Source organism: Trichosurus vulpecula, chromosome 3 (assembly GCF_011100635.1).
Source record: "Trichosurus vulpecula isolate mTriVul1 chromosome 3, mTriVul1.pri, whole genome shotgun sequence".
NCBI lineage: Eukaryota > Metazoa > Chordata > Mammalia > Diprotodontia > Phalangeridae > Trichosurus > Trichosurus vulpecula.
This window is the reverse complement of record NC_050575.1, coordinates 187,212,925-187,230,749: the sequence shown is the minus strand read 5'-3', so window position 1 is coordinate 187,230,749 and position 17,825 is coordinate 187,212,925. Positions and strand designations below refer to the sequence as shown.

The window sequence follows — 17,825 nt, the reverse complement described above, 5'->3', positions numbered from 1 at the left end:
GATATGAGAATCCAGTAATCTCCTATTAAAGATGTTGAAAAAGAATATGTAAGATAATTTCACTCTTCTCACTATTTTTGTTTCATTAATATAATTTTCATAAAGATATTTGTTACTATTTTATTATTTATTATTTTATTGTTTTAAATGAAAAAATATTTTAAAATAAATATAGATATAACCCACATAAACAAAAGCTATTTGGGGTCCTCAATAATTTTTAAGGGGGTAAAGGGAGTCCTGAGACCAAAATATTTAAAAGTTGTAGCTTTACATGGTTAACAAAACGTAAATATTTGGGAAAACTTGCTAGACAAATTAATACAAAGAAAAATAAAATTTAAAACATGTAGACAAGAGTTGTCACATTAAACTTTTTAATAATCATATTCTATAATGAAGAAAGCATTAAAATACAGAAGATACAAATACAAAACAAAGAGTCTTTATCCTTAAGGTAATAATATTGTTTTGGAGATAAGTAAATATAATCTAACACTACTATTTATATCACAAGGTATAATACAAATATGAATACACTAATGTGTATGTATGACACACATATACATATGCATATGTGTATACATACAGACTGAATACAGTATGTATAGTTTGTATATCACAGATTGAATGTGTATAGATACACAGATGTGCATGTTTCATATTATGTACACACATACACAAACACACACACTCCACCCTTTAAAAAGAGGCCTATTTTTAGCATTTCAAACACTAAAGCACAAAATTCTATTCTATTCTGCTCTTACATCTTAAATCTCAAATCTGGCTTATCTACCAGATGTGATAATCTACAACATATAATTAAATAAACTTTCTGTATGCATATCATTATAAGACACTTGTTTCTCAACAGAAACTCAGAACTTAAGAAGAAACACATTTCCAAGATTAGCATTGCCTCTAAGGCAGTTCCTCAGGTCAGATTAAATTTGGGATTCAAAAAAAAAAAAGCAAACACAGTACCTTTGTTGAGTTCTCAAAGGGTATGACAGCATAATACAAATTTTGGCAGATCCTTCCAAGTTGGAAAGGCATCAAGAATAAGCCTAGTGACAAACTGCATATCTCCTGTCCAAAACCCAACATACCGAGGGCCGAAGAGATTCATTACCAACAGACTAGCCAATGACTGATAAATTTATTCAGCCACAGTAACTCATAAAAACTGTGTAAAAAAACGTGTATAGGGGTTGCAGTTTGTATCAGCAGAGGAAAGGTATGTACTCAGAAATTGTGGATCCTTGAAACAAGTACAATTTTTAGCATTACAAAAGGAAAAGTGAGAAATAGTTAATATTTTTAACAATATTACTCTGAAATCTTCTTTGAAATTTCATAAAGGATTTTTTGTGGAAAACCTTCAAGTAAAAAAGTAAAAGAAATAACTTTACCTCCTGGTGAATACAGATATGTATTCTCATGTCGACTACGAGGGCACAGATCCTCAAAATAAAGTTTTCCAGTACTTCCATTTTACCTAGTTAAAATTTAAAATTTTACTACTTTTGAAAATTTGAAAATTAATTTTAAATTTAAATTTTAAAGCATAACATATATTACATAATATTATATTATATATAGATTAACCAAAAAAACTAAGTGAGGAGTAGTAGAAAAAACAAAGAACTAAAAGCAAAGTGAAAAGAATTCTAGCTCTAGCTATGTGATGTCAAACAAATCATTTAACCTGAGCCTCGATTTCCTCATCTGAAAAAAGGGCTTTGAGTCTCAAAGTTACCTTCAAGTTTAAAATACATTTGATTAGAAACAATGTTAATAGACCAATTTCTTTAATGACTTGGTTTTGGGAAACTTTTACTAGATCCTACCATTTTCAATGTGTCTCTCCTCTATCTCAGTCAAATTTCTTTTAAAATCTCTCTATATTTACTGCCTCTTCCTCTCTAACTCACTCTTCAACCCTCTGCATTCTGGCTTCCAACTTCATCACAACTGAAACTGCTCTCTCCAAAGTTGCCAATGATATCTTAACTGAAAGATGTAATGATGGTCTTATTCTCAGTCCTCATCTGTCTCAAACAATCTGCTACATTTCAATTGCTGACCAATCTTTCCTACTGCACATAGTATCCTTTCTTGGGTTTCCCTGATAGTACTCTCTCCTGGTTTATTTCCTTCCTATTTGGCCACATCTCAGTTTCCTTTGCTGGTTTATTTATGGATGTTCCTCAAGGTTCTGACTTAGGCCTTTTCTCTTCTCCTTCTATACTTCCATTAGCGTCATCAGCTCCCATGGATTTAACTTTCATCTCTATGCCATATAGATCCATATATCCAGCAGTACGGTACTCTCTCCCTTCACTCTTCACTCTTCCATCATAAAGTGTCTCTTGGGCATTCCAAACTGGATGTCCTAGAAACATATTGAACTTAACATACTGAAAACTTAACTCATCACCTCTTTTCCCAAAGGAGACTGACTCCTTTAAACATATCTTTTTCTGCTGAAGGCATTACTAGGTTCCAGTTTCCTCGGTTCAAAACCTAAGCATTATAACCTAGATTCCTTACACTCCCTCATCCCACATATTCAATCAGTTGCTAAATCTTGCTGTTTCAATTTTCATATCTCCCAGACATGATCTGTTCTTGCCCATCACACAGCTATCACCTTGAGATTCTCATCCTCTCTAGACTATATTATTATAATAGTCCCCTAATTTGTCTCCCTGCCTCAAGTCTCTCACCATTCCAAGGTATCAAACACACTGCTAGAAAAGTAATTTTCTTTAAGGCCAGATCTAACCATGTAACTCTTCTAATCAATCAATTCGAGGAGATTCCTATTGCCTCTAGGATAAACTATAAACTCCTCTGGTTAGGATTTAAAGCCTACATGTTCTGGCTACAATCTATCTTCCCAGCCTCAATGAACATTACTCACCCTCCCACACTCTGCAATCCAGCCAATCTGGTTATATTTCTGTTCTTCACATACAACATTTTGGCTGTTGCCAAACCTGGAATATACTCCCTGTTTAATTCTACCTCAGAGTCCCTTTCTTCAATACACAGCTCAAATACCATTTTCTGCATAGACTTTCTTGACATAGTGCCCTGCCCCCCAAACTACCATGTATTTAACTATTTCATATTTATTTGCATTTATTCGCTTATTATTTATTCTATAAATATTTATTGTTCCTCCATTAGACTGTAAACACTTAGCAAAGAATTGTTTCTTTGTACTTGTATCCCCAGGTCTAGCACAAATACTGGCATATAGCAGGCAATTAATAATCCTTGCAGATTAATTAGATGAGAGCTATTAGCTGGCCCTATGTTAATCATTTCAGAATCCAGTAATCTAACATTCAAGGGATTTGAAGAAGGATACAAATCTTCTACAGTTCTCAGTTATTTCCTCTCCAAAGTAACATAGGGAACAAAGTTCTGGTTTGGTGATTTTATATACAGACACACACACACGTATACATATACACACAAATATCTACATGTGTATATATGTATGTGTATGTATATGTTGTGTACATACATATTCATATATGCATAGACACATCTATAAAAACTATATATAGACTACTAAGATACCAGATAGCCACGATTCAAAAACTGCTTATTTTTCCTAGCATGTAGGTCTTATGTTTTAAAGCCTACTCTGGTACTTAAAATATTTTAAATTGTCAAGTACTAAGCATTCACCATAGCACTATTAGAAATTACTAATTCATTATAATATAACCAAAACAGTAATTATCTAAATAATATCACTTAAATCCTGATCTTTTAGCATACCTTCATTATTGATATCATGAACAGTCTGAAAGAAAAAAGTGATCAATTTGTAATTGACTACTTTATATTTAGTATTGTTCATATTACAAAATTTACGTTATAAAATGCTATTAAAACACTATAGAGATTTTGGATAGATTGTTCAATTTTTCAACTAAAATAAAATGAGCATTTAATTATTTTATTAGGATAGTTAATAAAACCTATATTAAATGGCTATACTATGTCCTATATTAGTGCATTTTTTAATGCACAAGGTACAGAGTATAAAATTTGCTTTATCACAAGTCTTGTAAATTTACTTTTAAAAGGGGTTTATTTTATTTTTTACCATTAAGACATCAAAGAAATCTTCTATCAGATTCGTCATTGCTTCATCTTTTTCATTCTTGTGACTTAAAATAATCTCTTTGGTTTTTTCAAACCAGGCCACCATGTAAAGGGGAAAAAAATTATTTTAATTTCAGTTTTAAGTACCTTATGAAATAATATGTCACTTACTATATAACTAGGTAACCTACTAATAAACAATGTAAAAATCCAAAATATAAGTTTCTAAAAAGAATAACAGTATTTTAAGACAATTTATTTAAACATGTTTCCAAAAATAAACTGAAAATAGATTTCTAATGTTTGCATTGGCTTAAATTAATGGTATCCTTGTTCTAGAAGAAAAACTGCTTATATTTTTAATATTTAAACTTCCTACTTGTGCCAGCTTATACATAATGATAAACAAGAGGTCTTTCCAGTGACATCAGAGGTAATGAATAGATGTCAGTTAACATCACTGCTCTCTGATATAGTACTAAAAATACTAGCTATAGCAATAAGAAAAGATAAAGAAATTGTATAAAGCAAAAGCAAGGAGGAAACAAAATTACCACTTTTTGCTGACTATATGTGATGGTCTATCTAGAGAACCCTAAAGAGTCAACAAAAATTAATTGTAACAACATCATCCAAATAGCAAGATATAACATAAATTCAAATAAATTATCAACATTTCTCTATATTACCAACAAAATCCAGCAGGAAGAAATGGAAAGAGAAATTCCATTTAAAATAAGTACAGAATGCACAAAATACTCAGGAGTCTCCCTACCAAGATATGAACAATAACTATAGGAATATAACTACAAAATATCCTAGAGAAATAAAGAGCTAAATAATTGGAAAAAATATCAGTTACTGGACCAAGATAATAAAAATGAAAGTATTACCTAATTTATTTATTCAGTGCCATGCCAGTCAAACTACCAAAGGACTGCTTTTATAAAGAAAAATAACAAAATTCATTTGGAGAAACAAGTCAAGAATCTCAAGGGAAATGATGAAAAATGTGAATGGGGAAGAAGGAAGTAGATGCAGCCCAAAGTAAACTACAATAAGTAATCATAAAAATGATTTGGTGCTGGTCAAAGTACAGAGATTGATCAGTGATACAGATTAGGTACATAACATACAGAAGCAAATAAACCAGATAGGCTAGTGTTCAATAAATCCATAGGTCACAGGTGATGTGGCAAAAACTCACTATTCTCAAAAACTGTAAAGCAGTCTGATAGAAATAAAGGTAACACCAACATTTCACATCAGATACCAACACAAGTTCCAAATGGATACATGAATAATTATATTAAAGGTCCTTTTATAAACAATTGTGGGAACAAAGGAAAAATTTCCTGTTGGATCTATGGATGAGGAAAGCGTTAGACGCCAAACAAGGGATAAAGTCAGAGAAGATAAAATGGACAGTTTTTATTACATCAAATTTTTTAAAAAGTTTTTCAACAAACAAAACAAAATGCAAAACTAAGATTAAAAGAGAAACAGTTAACTGGGAAAATATCTTTTTAGCAATTTTTCTAGTAAAAGTATAATTTCTAAGACATACAAGAAGTTGCTTCAAATTTATAAGAACAAGAGCCATCTCCCACTTGATAAATGGTGAAAGGATACGAACAGGCAATTTTCCAAGGAAGAAATTCAAGCTACCAACAATCATAAGAAAAATGCTCCAAATCACTAATAAGAGAAATGCAAAATAAAGCAATTTTGAGTTTCCATCTCACACCCATCAGACTGGAAAAGCTGACAAAAACGGAAAATGACAGTTGTTGGAGGGGTTGCTGGAATGTAAGCATATTAATACACCATTGGTAGAGAGATGTTATTGGTCAAGTTATTCTGGAAAGCAACTTGGAACTATAACCAAAATGTCATTCAACTGTGTATACCTTTTAACCCAGTGATGCCTATACCCCAAAGGGATCAAAGAGCAAGGAAAAGAACCTATATGTACAAAAATATTTCTATCTGTTTCTTTTGTGGGGGTAACGAACTGCAAACTAAGGGGGTGCCCATCAAGGGGGAAATGGTTGAACAAATTATGGCATATGAATGTAATGTCTCTACTGTATGAAATGATAAAATGGAGGGTTTCAGAGACAATGTATGAATTGATGCCATCAGATAAGGAATCATAAGAACATTTATTCTATAACAATACTGTAAAGATAACACTGAAAGACTTTTGAACTCTGATCAACCCAATGTTCAGTCATCATTCCAGATGACAGATAATGAAGAATGCTACCCATATCCTGTCAGAGAAGTGAGGGACTCAAGAAAGAAGAATGAGACATTAGTTCTTGGATGTGGCAATGTAGCAATCCATTTTTCTTGACTATGTATATTTGTTAAAGGGATTTTTTGTTCTTTTCCTTTTTTCCCAAATGAAAGGAGGACGAGGGTGATGGGAAAAAAAAGAAAATGCTTGTTAATTTAAAAACATGACTTTAAAAACTTTTAAAATATCCCTAGTTTTAGTATGTTCGTTTTAATAGATGAGGCTGGAAAGATAACAGGTTATCGTCCCTATTCACAGAACTTGCAGAATCTTAGCACTGGAAAAGACTTTTGTTCTTGTTAAGTGTCAGACTCTCTGTAACCGTATTTGTGATTTTCTTGGCAAAGATGCTGGAGTGGTTTGCCTTTTCCTTCTCCAGCTCATTGTGCAGATAAGGAACTGAGGCAGATAGGGTTAAGTGACTTGTCCAGGGTCACACAGCTAATAAGAGTCCGAGGCCAGATTTGAACTCAGAAAGATGAATCTGCTTCCAAGTCCAGTGCTCTATCCACTGTGCCACCTAGTTGCCCCTGGGAAAAATCTTAGCCATCACCTATTCCATTATAACCTAACCTCCAGCAAAATATGTTGCTCATTATCCTAAACCTTTCCCTCCTCCCAGTCTTTGGTTATGCTGCTTGCTCTGCAATGCACACACAATATCCATCTAGATCTACCCAATGAAGTCCATACTTCAAGTCTTATTTTGTGACCCACATCCTCTACAAAGTCCTTCCCAGTTTACTCAACCAGTTCTACTTTTTACCTCTTGTATGGCATTTATTACCTTCTATTTTATTCTAGATTTGTGCCACTTAGAAGCTCCTTAACAGTAAGGATACTATTTACCTTTCTATCTTTCTTAGGGTCTTGCATATAGTAGAAATCTATAAATACTCAGTGGATTAAATTTAAAGGGAAATTTTTGTTTCATTTTAGGTTATTTTGGTCTTCTAACTAATTAAAAGGGAATTGTTCTGTTACAATTTCATTTTATTTTATGAGTAATTTATAATATAAATAAAATGACAAAATTTTCTTAATTTTACATACATTCCCACAACCTAACATAATAGTTCCTGTTAGCCTATTTAAAATTTGTAATGTTAGGTATGTATTAAGTCCAAAACAGGCCCTTAAGATACAAAAATAAGTGAGATATGATTCTTAACATTAAGAAACTTACAAAATAGTATGCAGGATATAAAACATGAATACAAAAATCTATAATAGGTATAAACAAGAGATACAAGGTACAGTGAGAGTTCCTAGAAAAGAAAAACTATACTCAACTTGAGGTGTTAGGGATACAAGATCAAAAAGAAACTGTTGTTGCCTTCAAGGAGCTTACACCCTACGAGGAGTATCCAACATATAAATGGTAAATATAAAATAATTTCTGGATGGAGAGAACACTATTAAGATTATGTGGTAATGCGGGAGGTGATATGTGAAGTAAGACGTGAAAGACAAGTATGATTTTAAAGGCTGGATATACACAGAGGAAAGGAGGGACCAACATTGCAGGCACTGGAAACAATATAGGAACAGGAAAGCTTAGCATCTATCTGTGGAATGGTGAGAAATTCATTCAGACTGGAACATCAAGTAGTAAAGGTAAATCATAAACTGGCAAATATGACTAGAAACGCAGGATCACAGAATGGAGTAAGAGTTGAAAGGAATCTCAGAAGCTATCCAGTCCAACTCTTCTCTTTTTACAGATGAGGAAACTAAGGTCCAGAGCTATTAAATAAGTTGCCCAATATCATACAGGTAGAATACATCAGAGGGAGAATTTGAACCCAGGTCTTCTGACTTCAGAACCAGTTTACCGCCCCCCCCCATTATTATATATTACCTCCTAGGTTGCTGCTAGATTATAAAGGAAATTAAATGTCATTCATGCTAAGCAGTTTAGACTTCACTCAGTAGGCTATAGAAAAGTGACATGATTAGACCGACATATTAAGAAGATAGACTTAATTGTATAAAAAACAACAAAGCCATAAGAAGACAGAAGATAGGAAAAGGGTTAGAAAGTTATTACCATAATTCAGGAGAGAAGTAATAAGGACCTGAACTAGGGTGGTCACAACTATGTGCCCTACATGATTCTAATTTCAATATATACTTAACATATGCACATTAAGCCAAGTAGGTTGAAAATATTAAATTATTTCTTCTATTTTCTCAAAGGCACACAAATAGAATTGCTAATGAACACTTTTAAAAAAATTTTCAATTTAATTCAACATTTTTAGGTATATCCTATGAACAAAGGACTGTCTTATATGTTTCTAAGAATATGTACAAAGATAAATTTAATAGAAGATAAGAATATGAAAGAGGGAAAGGAGAGATCTAGACAAAGTGCTTTAAGAACATTTGAATGAGAGACACTTTCAGAAATGACCAGAATCAAGGAAGGAATATGGAAACGTGACATCTAAGCCATGGCTTGAAGAGAGTGGAAGTTATAGGCATAGGTCAGGACAGAGTACATTCCAAGCATGGGGTACAGTATGTGCAAGTACAATGCAGAAGAAAAAAGTATTTTAAGCTTGGGAACAGCTGCATAGACAGTAATATAAAATAAGGTTGAAAAGATGGTGGTGAGACCTAAATACAAGGAATTTTTATATTTTATATATACATAATTAGAAATTGAAGGTTTTTGAGCAGAGGGACATGTTCATTTCATATGTTATAAAGAATATTTTGGTAGTTGTAGGAAGGCTAGGTTGGAGAAGAGATAATAATTTACATAAAACTGTGAAACACTGCTATTACAAAAAAAGAGATCTAAGTTCACATAAAAATAAAAACTTCATTAAAACATTAAAACATAAGGGTAAAGGGGGCCTAAAATCAGAAAATGACAGTGGGAGCAGAAAGAATGAAAGAGAAATGAGCTCTAGGTAGAGCAGAAGCAAAAGAATTTGACAACTGGATGAATGTGGGGGATGAAGGAAAAGGAAGAATCAAAGATGATTCAGGTTTCAAGACTGATAATTAAAAGGATGGTAATACTATAAACAGTAACAGAGTTTTCTGGAAAGGGGATAAACTAGGAAGAGAAAATTATTAATGCAGTTTTAGAAATATGGAGTCAGAGGTGCTGTGGAATGGTATGACTAAAAGATTATTGAAGATATAGGACTGGAAGTTACAGGAGAGATCAAAGCTAGGTATCAAACTCTGAGAGTCATTTGCAAAGAGATAACTGAACCTACAGAAGCAGATAAAATTATTAATGCAAAGAATATAAAGAAGGCAAAAGGAGTCTGGGAAGAAACCCAAACTTAGGATATTGATGAGAATAAAAAATAACAAAAGCTATTGAATAGCAACTGTCCAACAAGTAGAAAAGATCAGGGTCACAGAAGCACTCTACATCTGCTGCTATGCCTGATCTCAACTCCATGGAACAAGATGTCCCCTGTTCTATCTCCAACCCTGCTTTCCTGCCTCCTTTTACATGCTGTTCCCACAGGCTTGATTATAAGCACCTTGAGGGCAGGGACAGTCTTTCTTTTCATTAATTGTATCACCCCAGAGCTTAGCACAATGCCTGCCTGGCACATAGTAAGTGTTTAATAAATGTTTATTGGATTGACTGGATTGGAATGAAGGGGAGAAATGGATAATGAATGGATAATTTCCAGGAGAAATGGATAATGAATACCAGAACTGAATACCACCTCTAGCTCCAGGGCTCAAGTGCTGCCTTTCCAATTGTTGGATGGATAGTTCCACTGAGTTACTTCAAGGCTATCTCAAATTCAACATGTCTGAAATTCATTTTCTTTCCTCCCCTGACAAACGCTCAAACCCATCTTTCTTCCTAAAGTCCTTCTTTCTCTAATCACCAGTCTCAGAATTTATTGTTCACTCTCCCTAACCTCCCATATCCAATCAATTGTCAAGTCTTGCTGGTTTTAGCTCCACAATATCTTCCATTCACATGACCAAATTTAATGTCATGCTAAGTAGTTTAAACTTCACTCAGTAGGCTATAGCAAAATGACATGATTAGACTGGCATATTAAGAAGATACACCTAACTGTATAAAAAATAATGAAGCCATAAGAAGACAGGAGATAGTGAAAGGGTGAGAAAGTTATTGCCATAGTTCAGGAGAGAAGTGATGAGGACCTGAACTAGGGTGGTCACAACTATGTACCCTGCATGAGTCTAATTTCAATAAAAAAGTAAGAAAAGGGTGGAAACAAGATGGCGGAGTAAAAGCAGCACCTGTAAAAATTGACTAAACAAATTCTAGAGCTACAGAACTCATAGAGTGAAACAAGACTCCAGCCCAAGACAGCCTGGATGGTTGCTGGGAAGGGTCTATCACACCATGCTGGGAGCGGAGCACAACCCAGCATGGCCAAGCTGTCACAGATCACACAGGAACAGACCTGGTGGAGCAGGCCTCAGGGCACTGAATCACTGAGCTGTGGTAGTTTCCAGATTTCTCAACTCAAAAATGCCAAAGAAACTTAGCAGGTCAGTGGGAAAACGCTGTTGGACCTGGATGAGAGAAGGTCATGGTCTGGCCCCAGCCCCAGGGCAGCAGAGGTGGCTGCAGAGGTGGCAGCAGCAGCAGTGCCTGCTTTAGGGGCTCCAGGCCCACAGATGGTGGGGGAAATCAAGCAGCTGATCAGAGCTAGAGTGCAGGGATCACTTTCCTGGCACTGAAGCGGGATTCTCTTGCTTTAATTTGCTTGGATCTGGGTCGCAGTCCTGCGTGGCAGTCCTGGAGAGAGGAGGGGCACTGGTGTGGCACAGCTTGTGGTTGCTGAGAAGAGGGAGTCCTCCTAGCAGTTCCAAGATAGAAAAGAGTCCTTGAGGTCACTCACAGACTAGAGCACAGGCCAGTGGAGGAGTAAACACCTCTCCTTGGATGATACAACCTCAGAAGAACTGAAAATTTACAGGTGCCTACAAGTAGCTCAGAAAACAGAAGCACAAAACCGCTAAAGCTTGGGACAGAGCACTCTCCACTCTGGAAATCGAGCCACACCTTGACAAAGAGCTCAAAAGTCAAGTAACTGGCTGGGAAAATGAGCACAGTATAAAAAATCTCAGACTACAGAATCTTATTTTGGTGACAAAGAAGATCAAAACATACAGCCAGAAGAAGACAACAAAGTCAAAGATCCTACATCAAAAGCCTCCAAGAAAAATATGAATTGGTCACAGGCCATGGAAGAATTCAAAAACAATTTTGAAATCAAGTACGAGAAGTAGAGGAAAAATTGGGAACAGAAATGAGAGGGATGCAAGAAAATAATGAAAAACAAATAAGGAGATGTAAAAAAATACAGAAGAAAATAACACCTTAAAAAATAGACTAACCCAAATGGCAAAAGAGCCAATGAGATGCAGGATGCCTTATAAAACAAAATTAGCCAAATGGAAAATGAGGTCAAAAGCTCACTGAAGAAAATCATTCCTTAAAAATTAGAATGGAGCAAATACGAGAAGCATGAAAAGGTAAACAGGAAAGAGAAATCATAAGGGACTTATTAAAGTTGAACTGTTTACATTCCTACATGGAAAGATGATATCTGTAACTCATGAGAACTTTCTCAGTATTAGGGTAGTTGAAGATAATATACATATATATATATATATATATATATACATATACATATATATATATATAGACAGAGAGCACAAGGTAAGTTGAATATGAAGGGATAGTATCTAAAAAATAAAATTAAGGGGTGAGAGGAATGTACTGGGAAGAGGAAGGGAGAGGTAGAATGGGGTAAATTATCTCAAATAAAAGAGGCGAGAAAAAGCTGTTATAATGGAAGGGAAGAGGGGGAAGGTGAAAGGAAATGAGTGAACCTTACTCTCATCAGAAGTGCCTTAAGGAGGGAATAACATACACACTCAATAGGGTATCTTACCCTAAAGGAAAATAGGGGGGAAGAGAATAAAGGTGGGGGGAATGATAGAAGGGAGGACAGATTGGGGGAGGGAGTAGTCAGAAGCAAATATTTTTGAAAAGGGACAGGGTCAAAAGAGAAAATTGAATAAATGGGGGAGGTGATAGGATGGAGGGATATATAGTTATTGTCTTTCACAACATGACTATTATGGAAGTGTTTTGCATAACAATACATCTATAACCTATATTGAATTGCTTGCCTTCTCAAGGAGGCTGGGTGGGGAGGGAAGAAGTGAGAGAATTCGGAACTCAAAGTTCTAAAAACAAATGTTAAAAACTGTTTTCACTGCAACTGAGAAATAAGATATGCAGGCGATGGGGTATAGAAATCTATCTTGCCCTACAAGAAAGTAAGGGGAAAGGGGATAAGGGTGGGGCGGGGTGATAGAAGGGAGGGCCAACTAGGGGAACGGATAATCAGAATGCATGCCATCTTTGGGTGGGGGGTAGGGGAGAGATGAGGAGAAAATTTGGAACTCCAAATCTTGTGGATATGAATGTTGAAAACTAAAAATAAATAATCTTTTAAAAAAGAAAGAAAAAGAAAGGTCAAGGAAAATGAGAACTGAGAAAAGAACATGAAATTTAGCAATTACCAGGACATTGTTAACATTTAAGAGAGTACTATCAATAGAACAGGGAGGTCAGAAGCCAGATCTCAAGGAATTGAGGAAACAGAAGCAGCAAACACAAAAAAAAATGTAATAGCTTTAGCATTTGCAAAGCATTTACAATCACATGTGATAGACTATATATCTGGTACCTCACTCCTCTATGTGCATATATGATTTTTGTATATCTCGTTTAATCCTCATAACAACCCAGTGAGGTAGATACTATTATTCCCATTTTACAGATGGGGAAACTGAGGTTGAGAGAGGGAGAGAGAGGGAGAGAGAGAACGTGACTTGCCCAAGGTCATACACCTGATAGATGTTTGGGCCAACATTCAAGTCTTCCTGATTTCCAGTCCAGAACTCTATGCACTACACCAACCTGCCTATGACATATCCTCTTTTCTTAGAATTTAGCAATGAAATGGAGGACGTACATAAGATATTGCTAGAAGGAATGTTAGAATTTAGGAGAGGTATTTTAAGGGTAAAGATGATAAGTACATGTTTTAAGGTAGGGAAAAATTACTTATAATTTGGATTGCTTCAACAGAGATACAATTTTCTTAAAAATTGTTAAAATGGACTGTTCTTGACACTTCACCTTCTAAGACTTATTTTGTTTATAATATACTTATCTTTTTGACTAGCCCTTGTTTTATCATTACTAGAAGTCCAGCTTCCCCAAATATGCTGATATTTTTGCCATATTTTCCAAGAGAATTTAAAATAGTTGAAGTATTCTGGATATCTTTTTTGTTAAGTTCCTGAAACAAAATAGAAAATATCTTTTATATACACAAAAAGATATTCAATGAAATAAGTCAAATAATTTTTCATTGTACAAAATTAATTCCAGTCAAGATACAGAAACAAAAACAAGTATTTATTATCCACTTACTAAAAGAGACTATGCTGGACTCTAGAATAGCATGACAAAAAACAGCTCCTGTCCTCAAGCTGCTTATAGTCTACTGGGGGCAAAACTATACACACATAAAGAAATACAAAATATAGAAAAGAAATATAAAGTAATTTTTGTAAGAATACTAACAATGAGAGGTGTCAGGAAAACCTTTGTGTAGAAAAATGGTTGAACCTAAGCTGAATCTGAAGAGAAGTATCAATTCTAAAAGGAGGGGAGAGCATTTTAGGCATGGGGGCATAGCTTCAGAAGTAGAAGACAACATCATGCATGGAGATAGGAAAGTATGTTGGATGAGATGTAACATGGTATGTGTAGGGAACAATGTGAAATTTTAAAAGACAGGTTAGAGTTAGATTTTGAAAGATTTTAATGTGAGACAGGAGTTCATATTTAACTACAGAGGTAATAGAAAGCAACATGGACAATCTGACAGCTGAATGGAGGATGGACTGGAGAAGGGAAGCTGCATGCCAAGAGTCCAGTTGGGAAGGTATTGCAATGGTTGAGGCAAGAATTTAAAGGGCCTAAACTAAGATTTTGGTCATGTGAGTGGAAGATATTGTGGAGGTAGAACCACCAAGTTAAGCAAATATTTCCAAACTTTTTAAATCACTTGGTCAAAAAACAAAGCATTTTAAATTTGTTTTAAAATAGCTATTTTTAAGCAAACACTTTAATTTGATTCTTATAATGGCAATTTTCTTTCTGGCAGGAACATTTAAACAAAATAGTCACTTGTTAACAGTGGTGTTGACATCCAGTCTTTTTTTTTTTAGAACTGAAATTTTACCTTGCACATAAGGTTGTCTAACTTGCTGAAAAACTGTTTGCTGCATGTAAGTGTGATATCTTCATAATTTTCCAAATGCAGAAGCTGTTCTAAAGGTTTGAAGTCATTTTTTCTTAAAGCTTCATCTATGCATTTTTCCAACTGCTAAAGAAATAAATTAGTGCTATGACATGGTTAAATTACAAATCAAAACCAAATCAATTATCCTTTATACCCAAAGTTTTACAAACATTTTTCTATGAAAATTTCAGAAGAATTTATAAATATTATCATTGGTTCTAATAAGGATAATAATAACCCAGTCATATTTACGTACTATTTTAAGATTTGTGATGTCAAGTATTAAAGACAGATAAAGATAATAAATCACTTTGCCAGTAATAAAACTTCTTCATGGAGGAGGGAAGAAAGATTTGTTAGTCCTGATTTAAGTTGTTTTTTATCTCTTCAAGTTGCTAAGCTAACTATGTTGAAACTAATCAATTTAAGGCAAAAGTAAAAATAAAAATCTGGTTTTGGAAAATGAAGTGATATTAGTTAAGCCCATTAAATTATTAATTAAGCCAATCAAAACCACGACCACAGAAAAATTTTGGTTGTTTTGATTTCATCAAGGTTTACTGGCCATCTACATTATCCACATAAGGTTTTAGATATTAAATGAAGGAAAAGGCATCACCAGTCAGGAAGCATCACTAAGCAAACCTATTAACAGATTTGCCTGTAACACTAATCATATGTAAAATTTACATGGAAGAATTTGCTATCCTTGACATTAAATTTAGGTCCATAATTAGCAATTAGAACTTTACAAAGTACAAACTAATTACAACTGTTGCTGTATTAGAAAACTGTATCTAGCACTTAAAAACAAACAAAAAAACCCACCAAAACCAAAACAGAAAGATACAATACATATTAACTACAACCATGTTAAAGAGGAAAGGTGAATGGCAAAGAGGGAAAGAATACTGATAGGAATTTAAGTGGAAAAACTGAAAACCTGTTGGGATACTTTACGTTTTAAAATTAATTTTCATGTAAATAGTTGCTAAGCAACGTTTGGTGGTGGTATTGATGTTCCGCGCTTTGTTTTTTTAAAATTTATTAAAACAATCTTTAGCTATGACTCATTAACTGAAAAAATTTCAGTAAGTTCAAATATATAGAAATATATTTTGTTTGAAAAAAACCTGATGTACAAGAATCCATATTTGTATTAACAATCAGGGAGTGATTTTTTTGCAGTTTAAAAGGCTCTATTACAGGGTCACTTCTAAATGGGAAGTTATAAATTGATTTAATATAATTTTCAAGAACATCACGTAAAGTAAAGCAAAGTACTTGAAAATGACATATTTAAACATATTAAGACATTTAACCCTTTATAGTAATTTATACATCTGTCTTTATTAGAAGGATATAACCATATAAAAACATAAAACTTCCCTAATTATTGTTTTAACATTAAACATAACATAATCTCACCGTATCCCATAACAACATACCTGAAGTTCTGGTCTTACTGGCATTTTGGCAACTTCAATTAACTAAACTGTATAAAAATATTTGAAAGAAAATATAAATATAACTATTTTCATAATTCTACTCCAAATGATTATAGTCTGTGTAACATTTTAGAATTTGGTAGACACTTCTGAATGCTTCATACCAAATCAAAAACTATTTTGCTTTCCTTTAAAATTGTGTTAGTTTCAGTTTTATTTTTACTAAACAAATCACTCATATTTATTTGGACCAAGTAATGTAAGAATTTTAGAGATGAAAGGATCCTTGGAGATTATTTGACTCCCTCATTTTATATGTTGGAAAACTGAGGCCAGAGAAGTAAAGTGAATTGTATAATGTCACATAGCTATCTTAACTAAAATCAGTTTCCTGACTCCTACTGCTCTACCTTCCACTACTATGTTATATTCATTCTTTGAAGTATAAGGATCCTACCTTGGAGGCAAGGACCAAAAATAAGGTTCATTCACCTCCTCTGCCCAAACTAAATATAAAAAAAATATGAAACTGAATTAGTAATAAACGTATAGAAAAATCACTAGACAAAATGAGAAAGTTAAACTTTTAGGCATATGGAAATGGAAGGGGTGGGAATTTTTTTTCAAGCAAATTAACCAAAAAAGGGGATCAGCTGCGAGCTACTGGTACCAAACTAGGTGTTAGAGGCTACTCATCAAAAATTCTCAACTTTAAACAAGAAATTAAGCAGGATAGAAGATGTAATACAATAACTGTAATTTTTTCAGTCATTACTACTCTTGAAGATAAAATCAGGCCTAAGAAAAGGTTATTTGTTGAGGGGGACAACAAATTTCCCATCAAATGCTGCCATGTGAGAGTCTTATAATTTCTAGTCAATTGATTGATTAGCTTTGTCATTATTTGACAAAAATCCTGTTTTTTCTTGGTTCAAGCATCCACTTCCTCTGAGGAGGATAAAACTGAGCTGTCATTGTTAGGAAAACGGGACCTCAGTGCCATGTAGAACCTTGGATTTGGCGTCAAAAGACATGGGCTTGAATCCTGCCATCCGTACTTAGTACCTGTGTGACCACAGGCAAGTCACCTTCACCTCTCTAGGCCTCAGTTTCCTCATCTGTAAAACGAGGAGGGTTGATCAGGGTGTTAAGGCCCCTTCTATGATCCTAAGATTCTCCTCCAGAAACGGGACCGAAAACGCAGTTATTCCGAAGATCCCCTCACCGTTAATCACCTCAAGATGGCATGGTAGGCCCTCGCCCGACCCCATCCCGCCCTCCACATCTGGCTTAGGGAACCTGAACGGAAGGCACCGGCTTCTCCCGACGGGGCCCAAACATGATCCATCTAACTCGGGTTTTAAAGTGCCACCAGGGGGACTGACGCTGCCCCAGGAGGGGCCCTGCTGCCCCCTCGGCCCAGCCGAGCGACCGGCGCCTCCGGCCCCGAACATCTCCGGAGAGGAGCGCGGGCGCGGGGAAGGAAAGGCCCCCACCACGGAGGCATGCATCAACCTCGATAATGAAGGCGCAGGTGTTGAAGTGGCCCACCCCAGGTAGGGGAGCCCCCTCGGACCCCGGTCCCGC

General features: G+C 34.9%; 1 protein-coding gene across 1 annotated transcript in view; it reads right to left on the bottom strand.

Annotated features, from left to right (window-relative positions):
- SYCP2 (synaptonemal complex protein 2) overlaps positions 1–16,262 on the bottom strand; it is a 112,755-nt gene extending 96,493 nt beyond the window's left edge. Inside the window, 6 exon segments of the mRNA XM_036749896.1 lie at positions 1,416–1,501; positions 3,802–3,826; positions 4,133–4,237; positions 13,651–13,779; positions 14,731–14,874; positions 16,239–16,262. Of these exon segments, the coding sequence (XP_036605791.1) occupies positions 1,416–1,501; positions 3,802–3,826; positions 4,133–4,237; positions 13,651–13,779; positions 14,731–14,874; positions 16,239–16,262 (513 nt within the window).
- Positions 16,263–17,825: the final 1,563 nt, after the last annotated feature.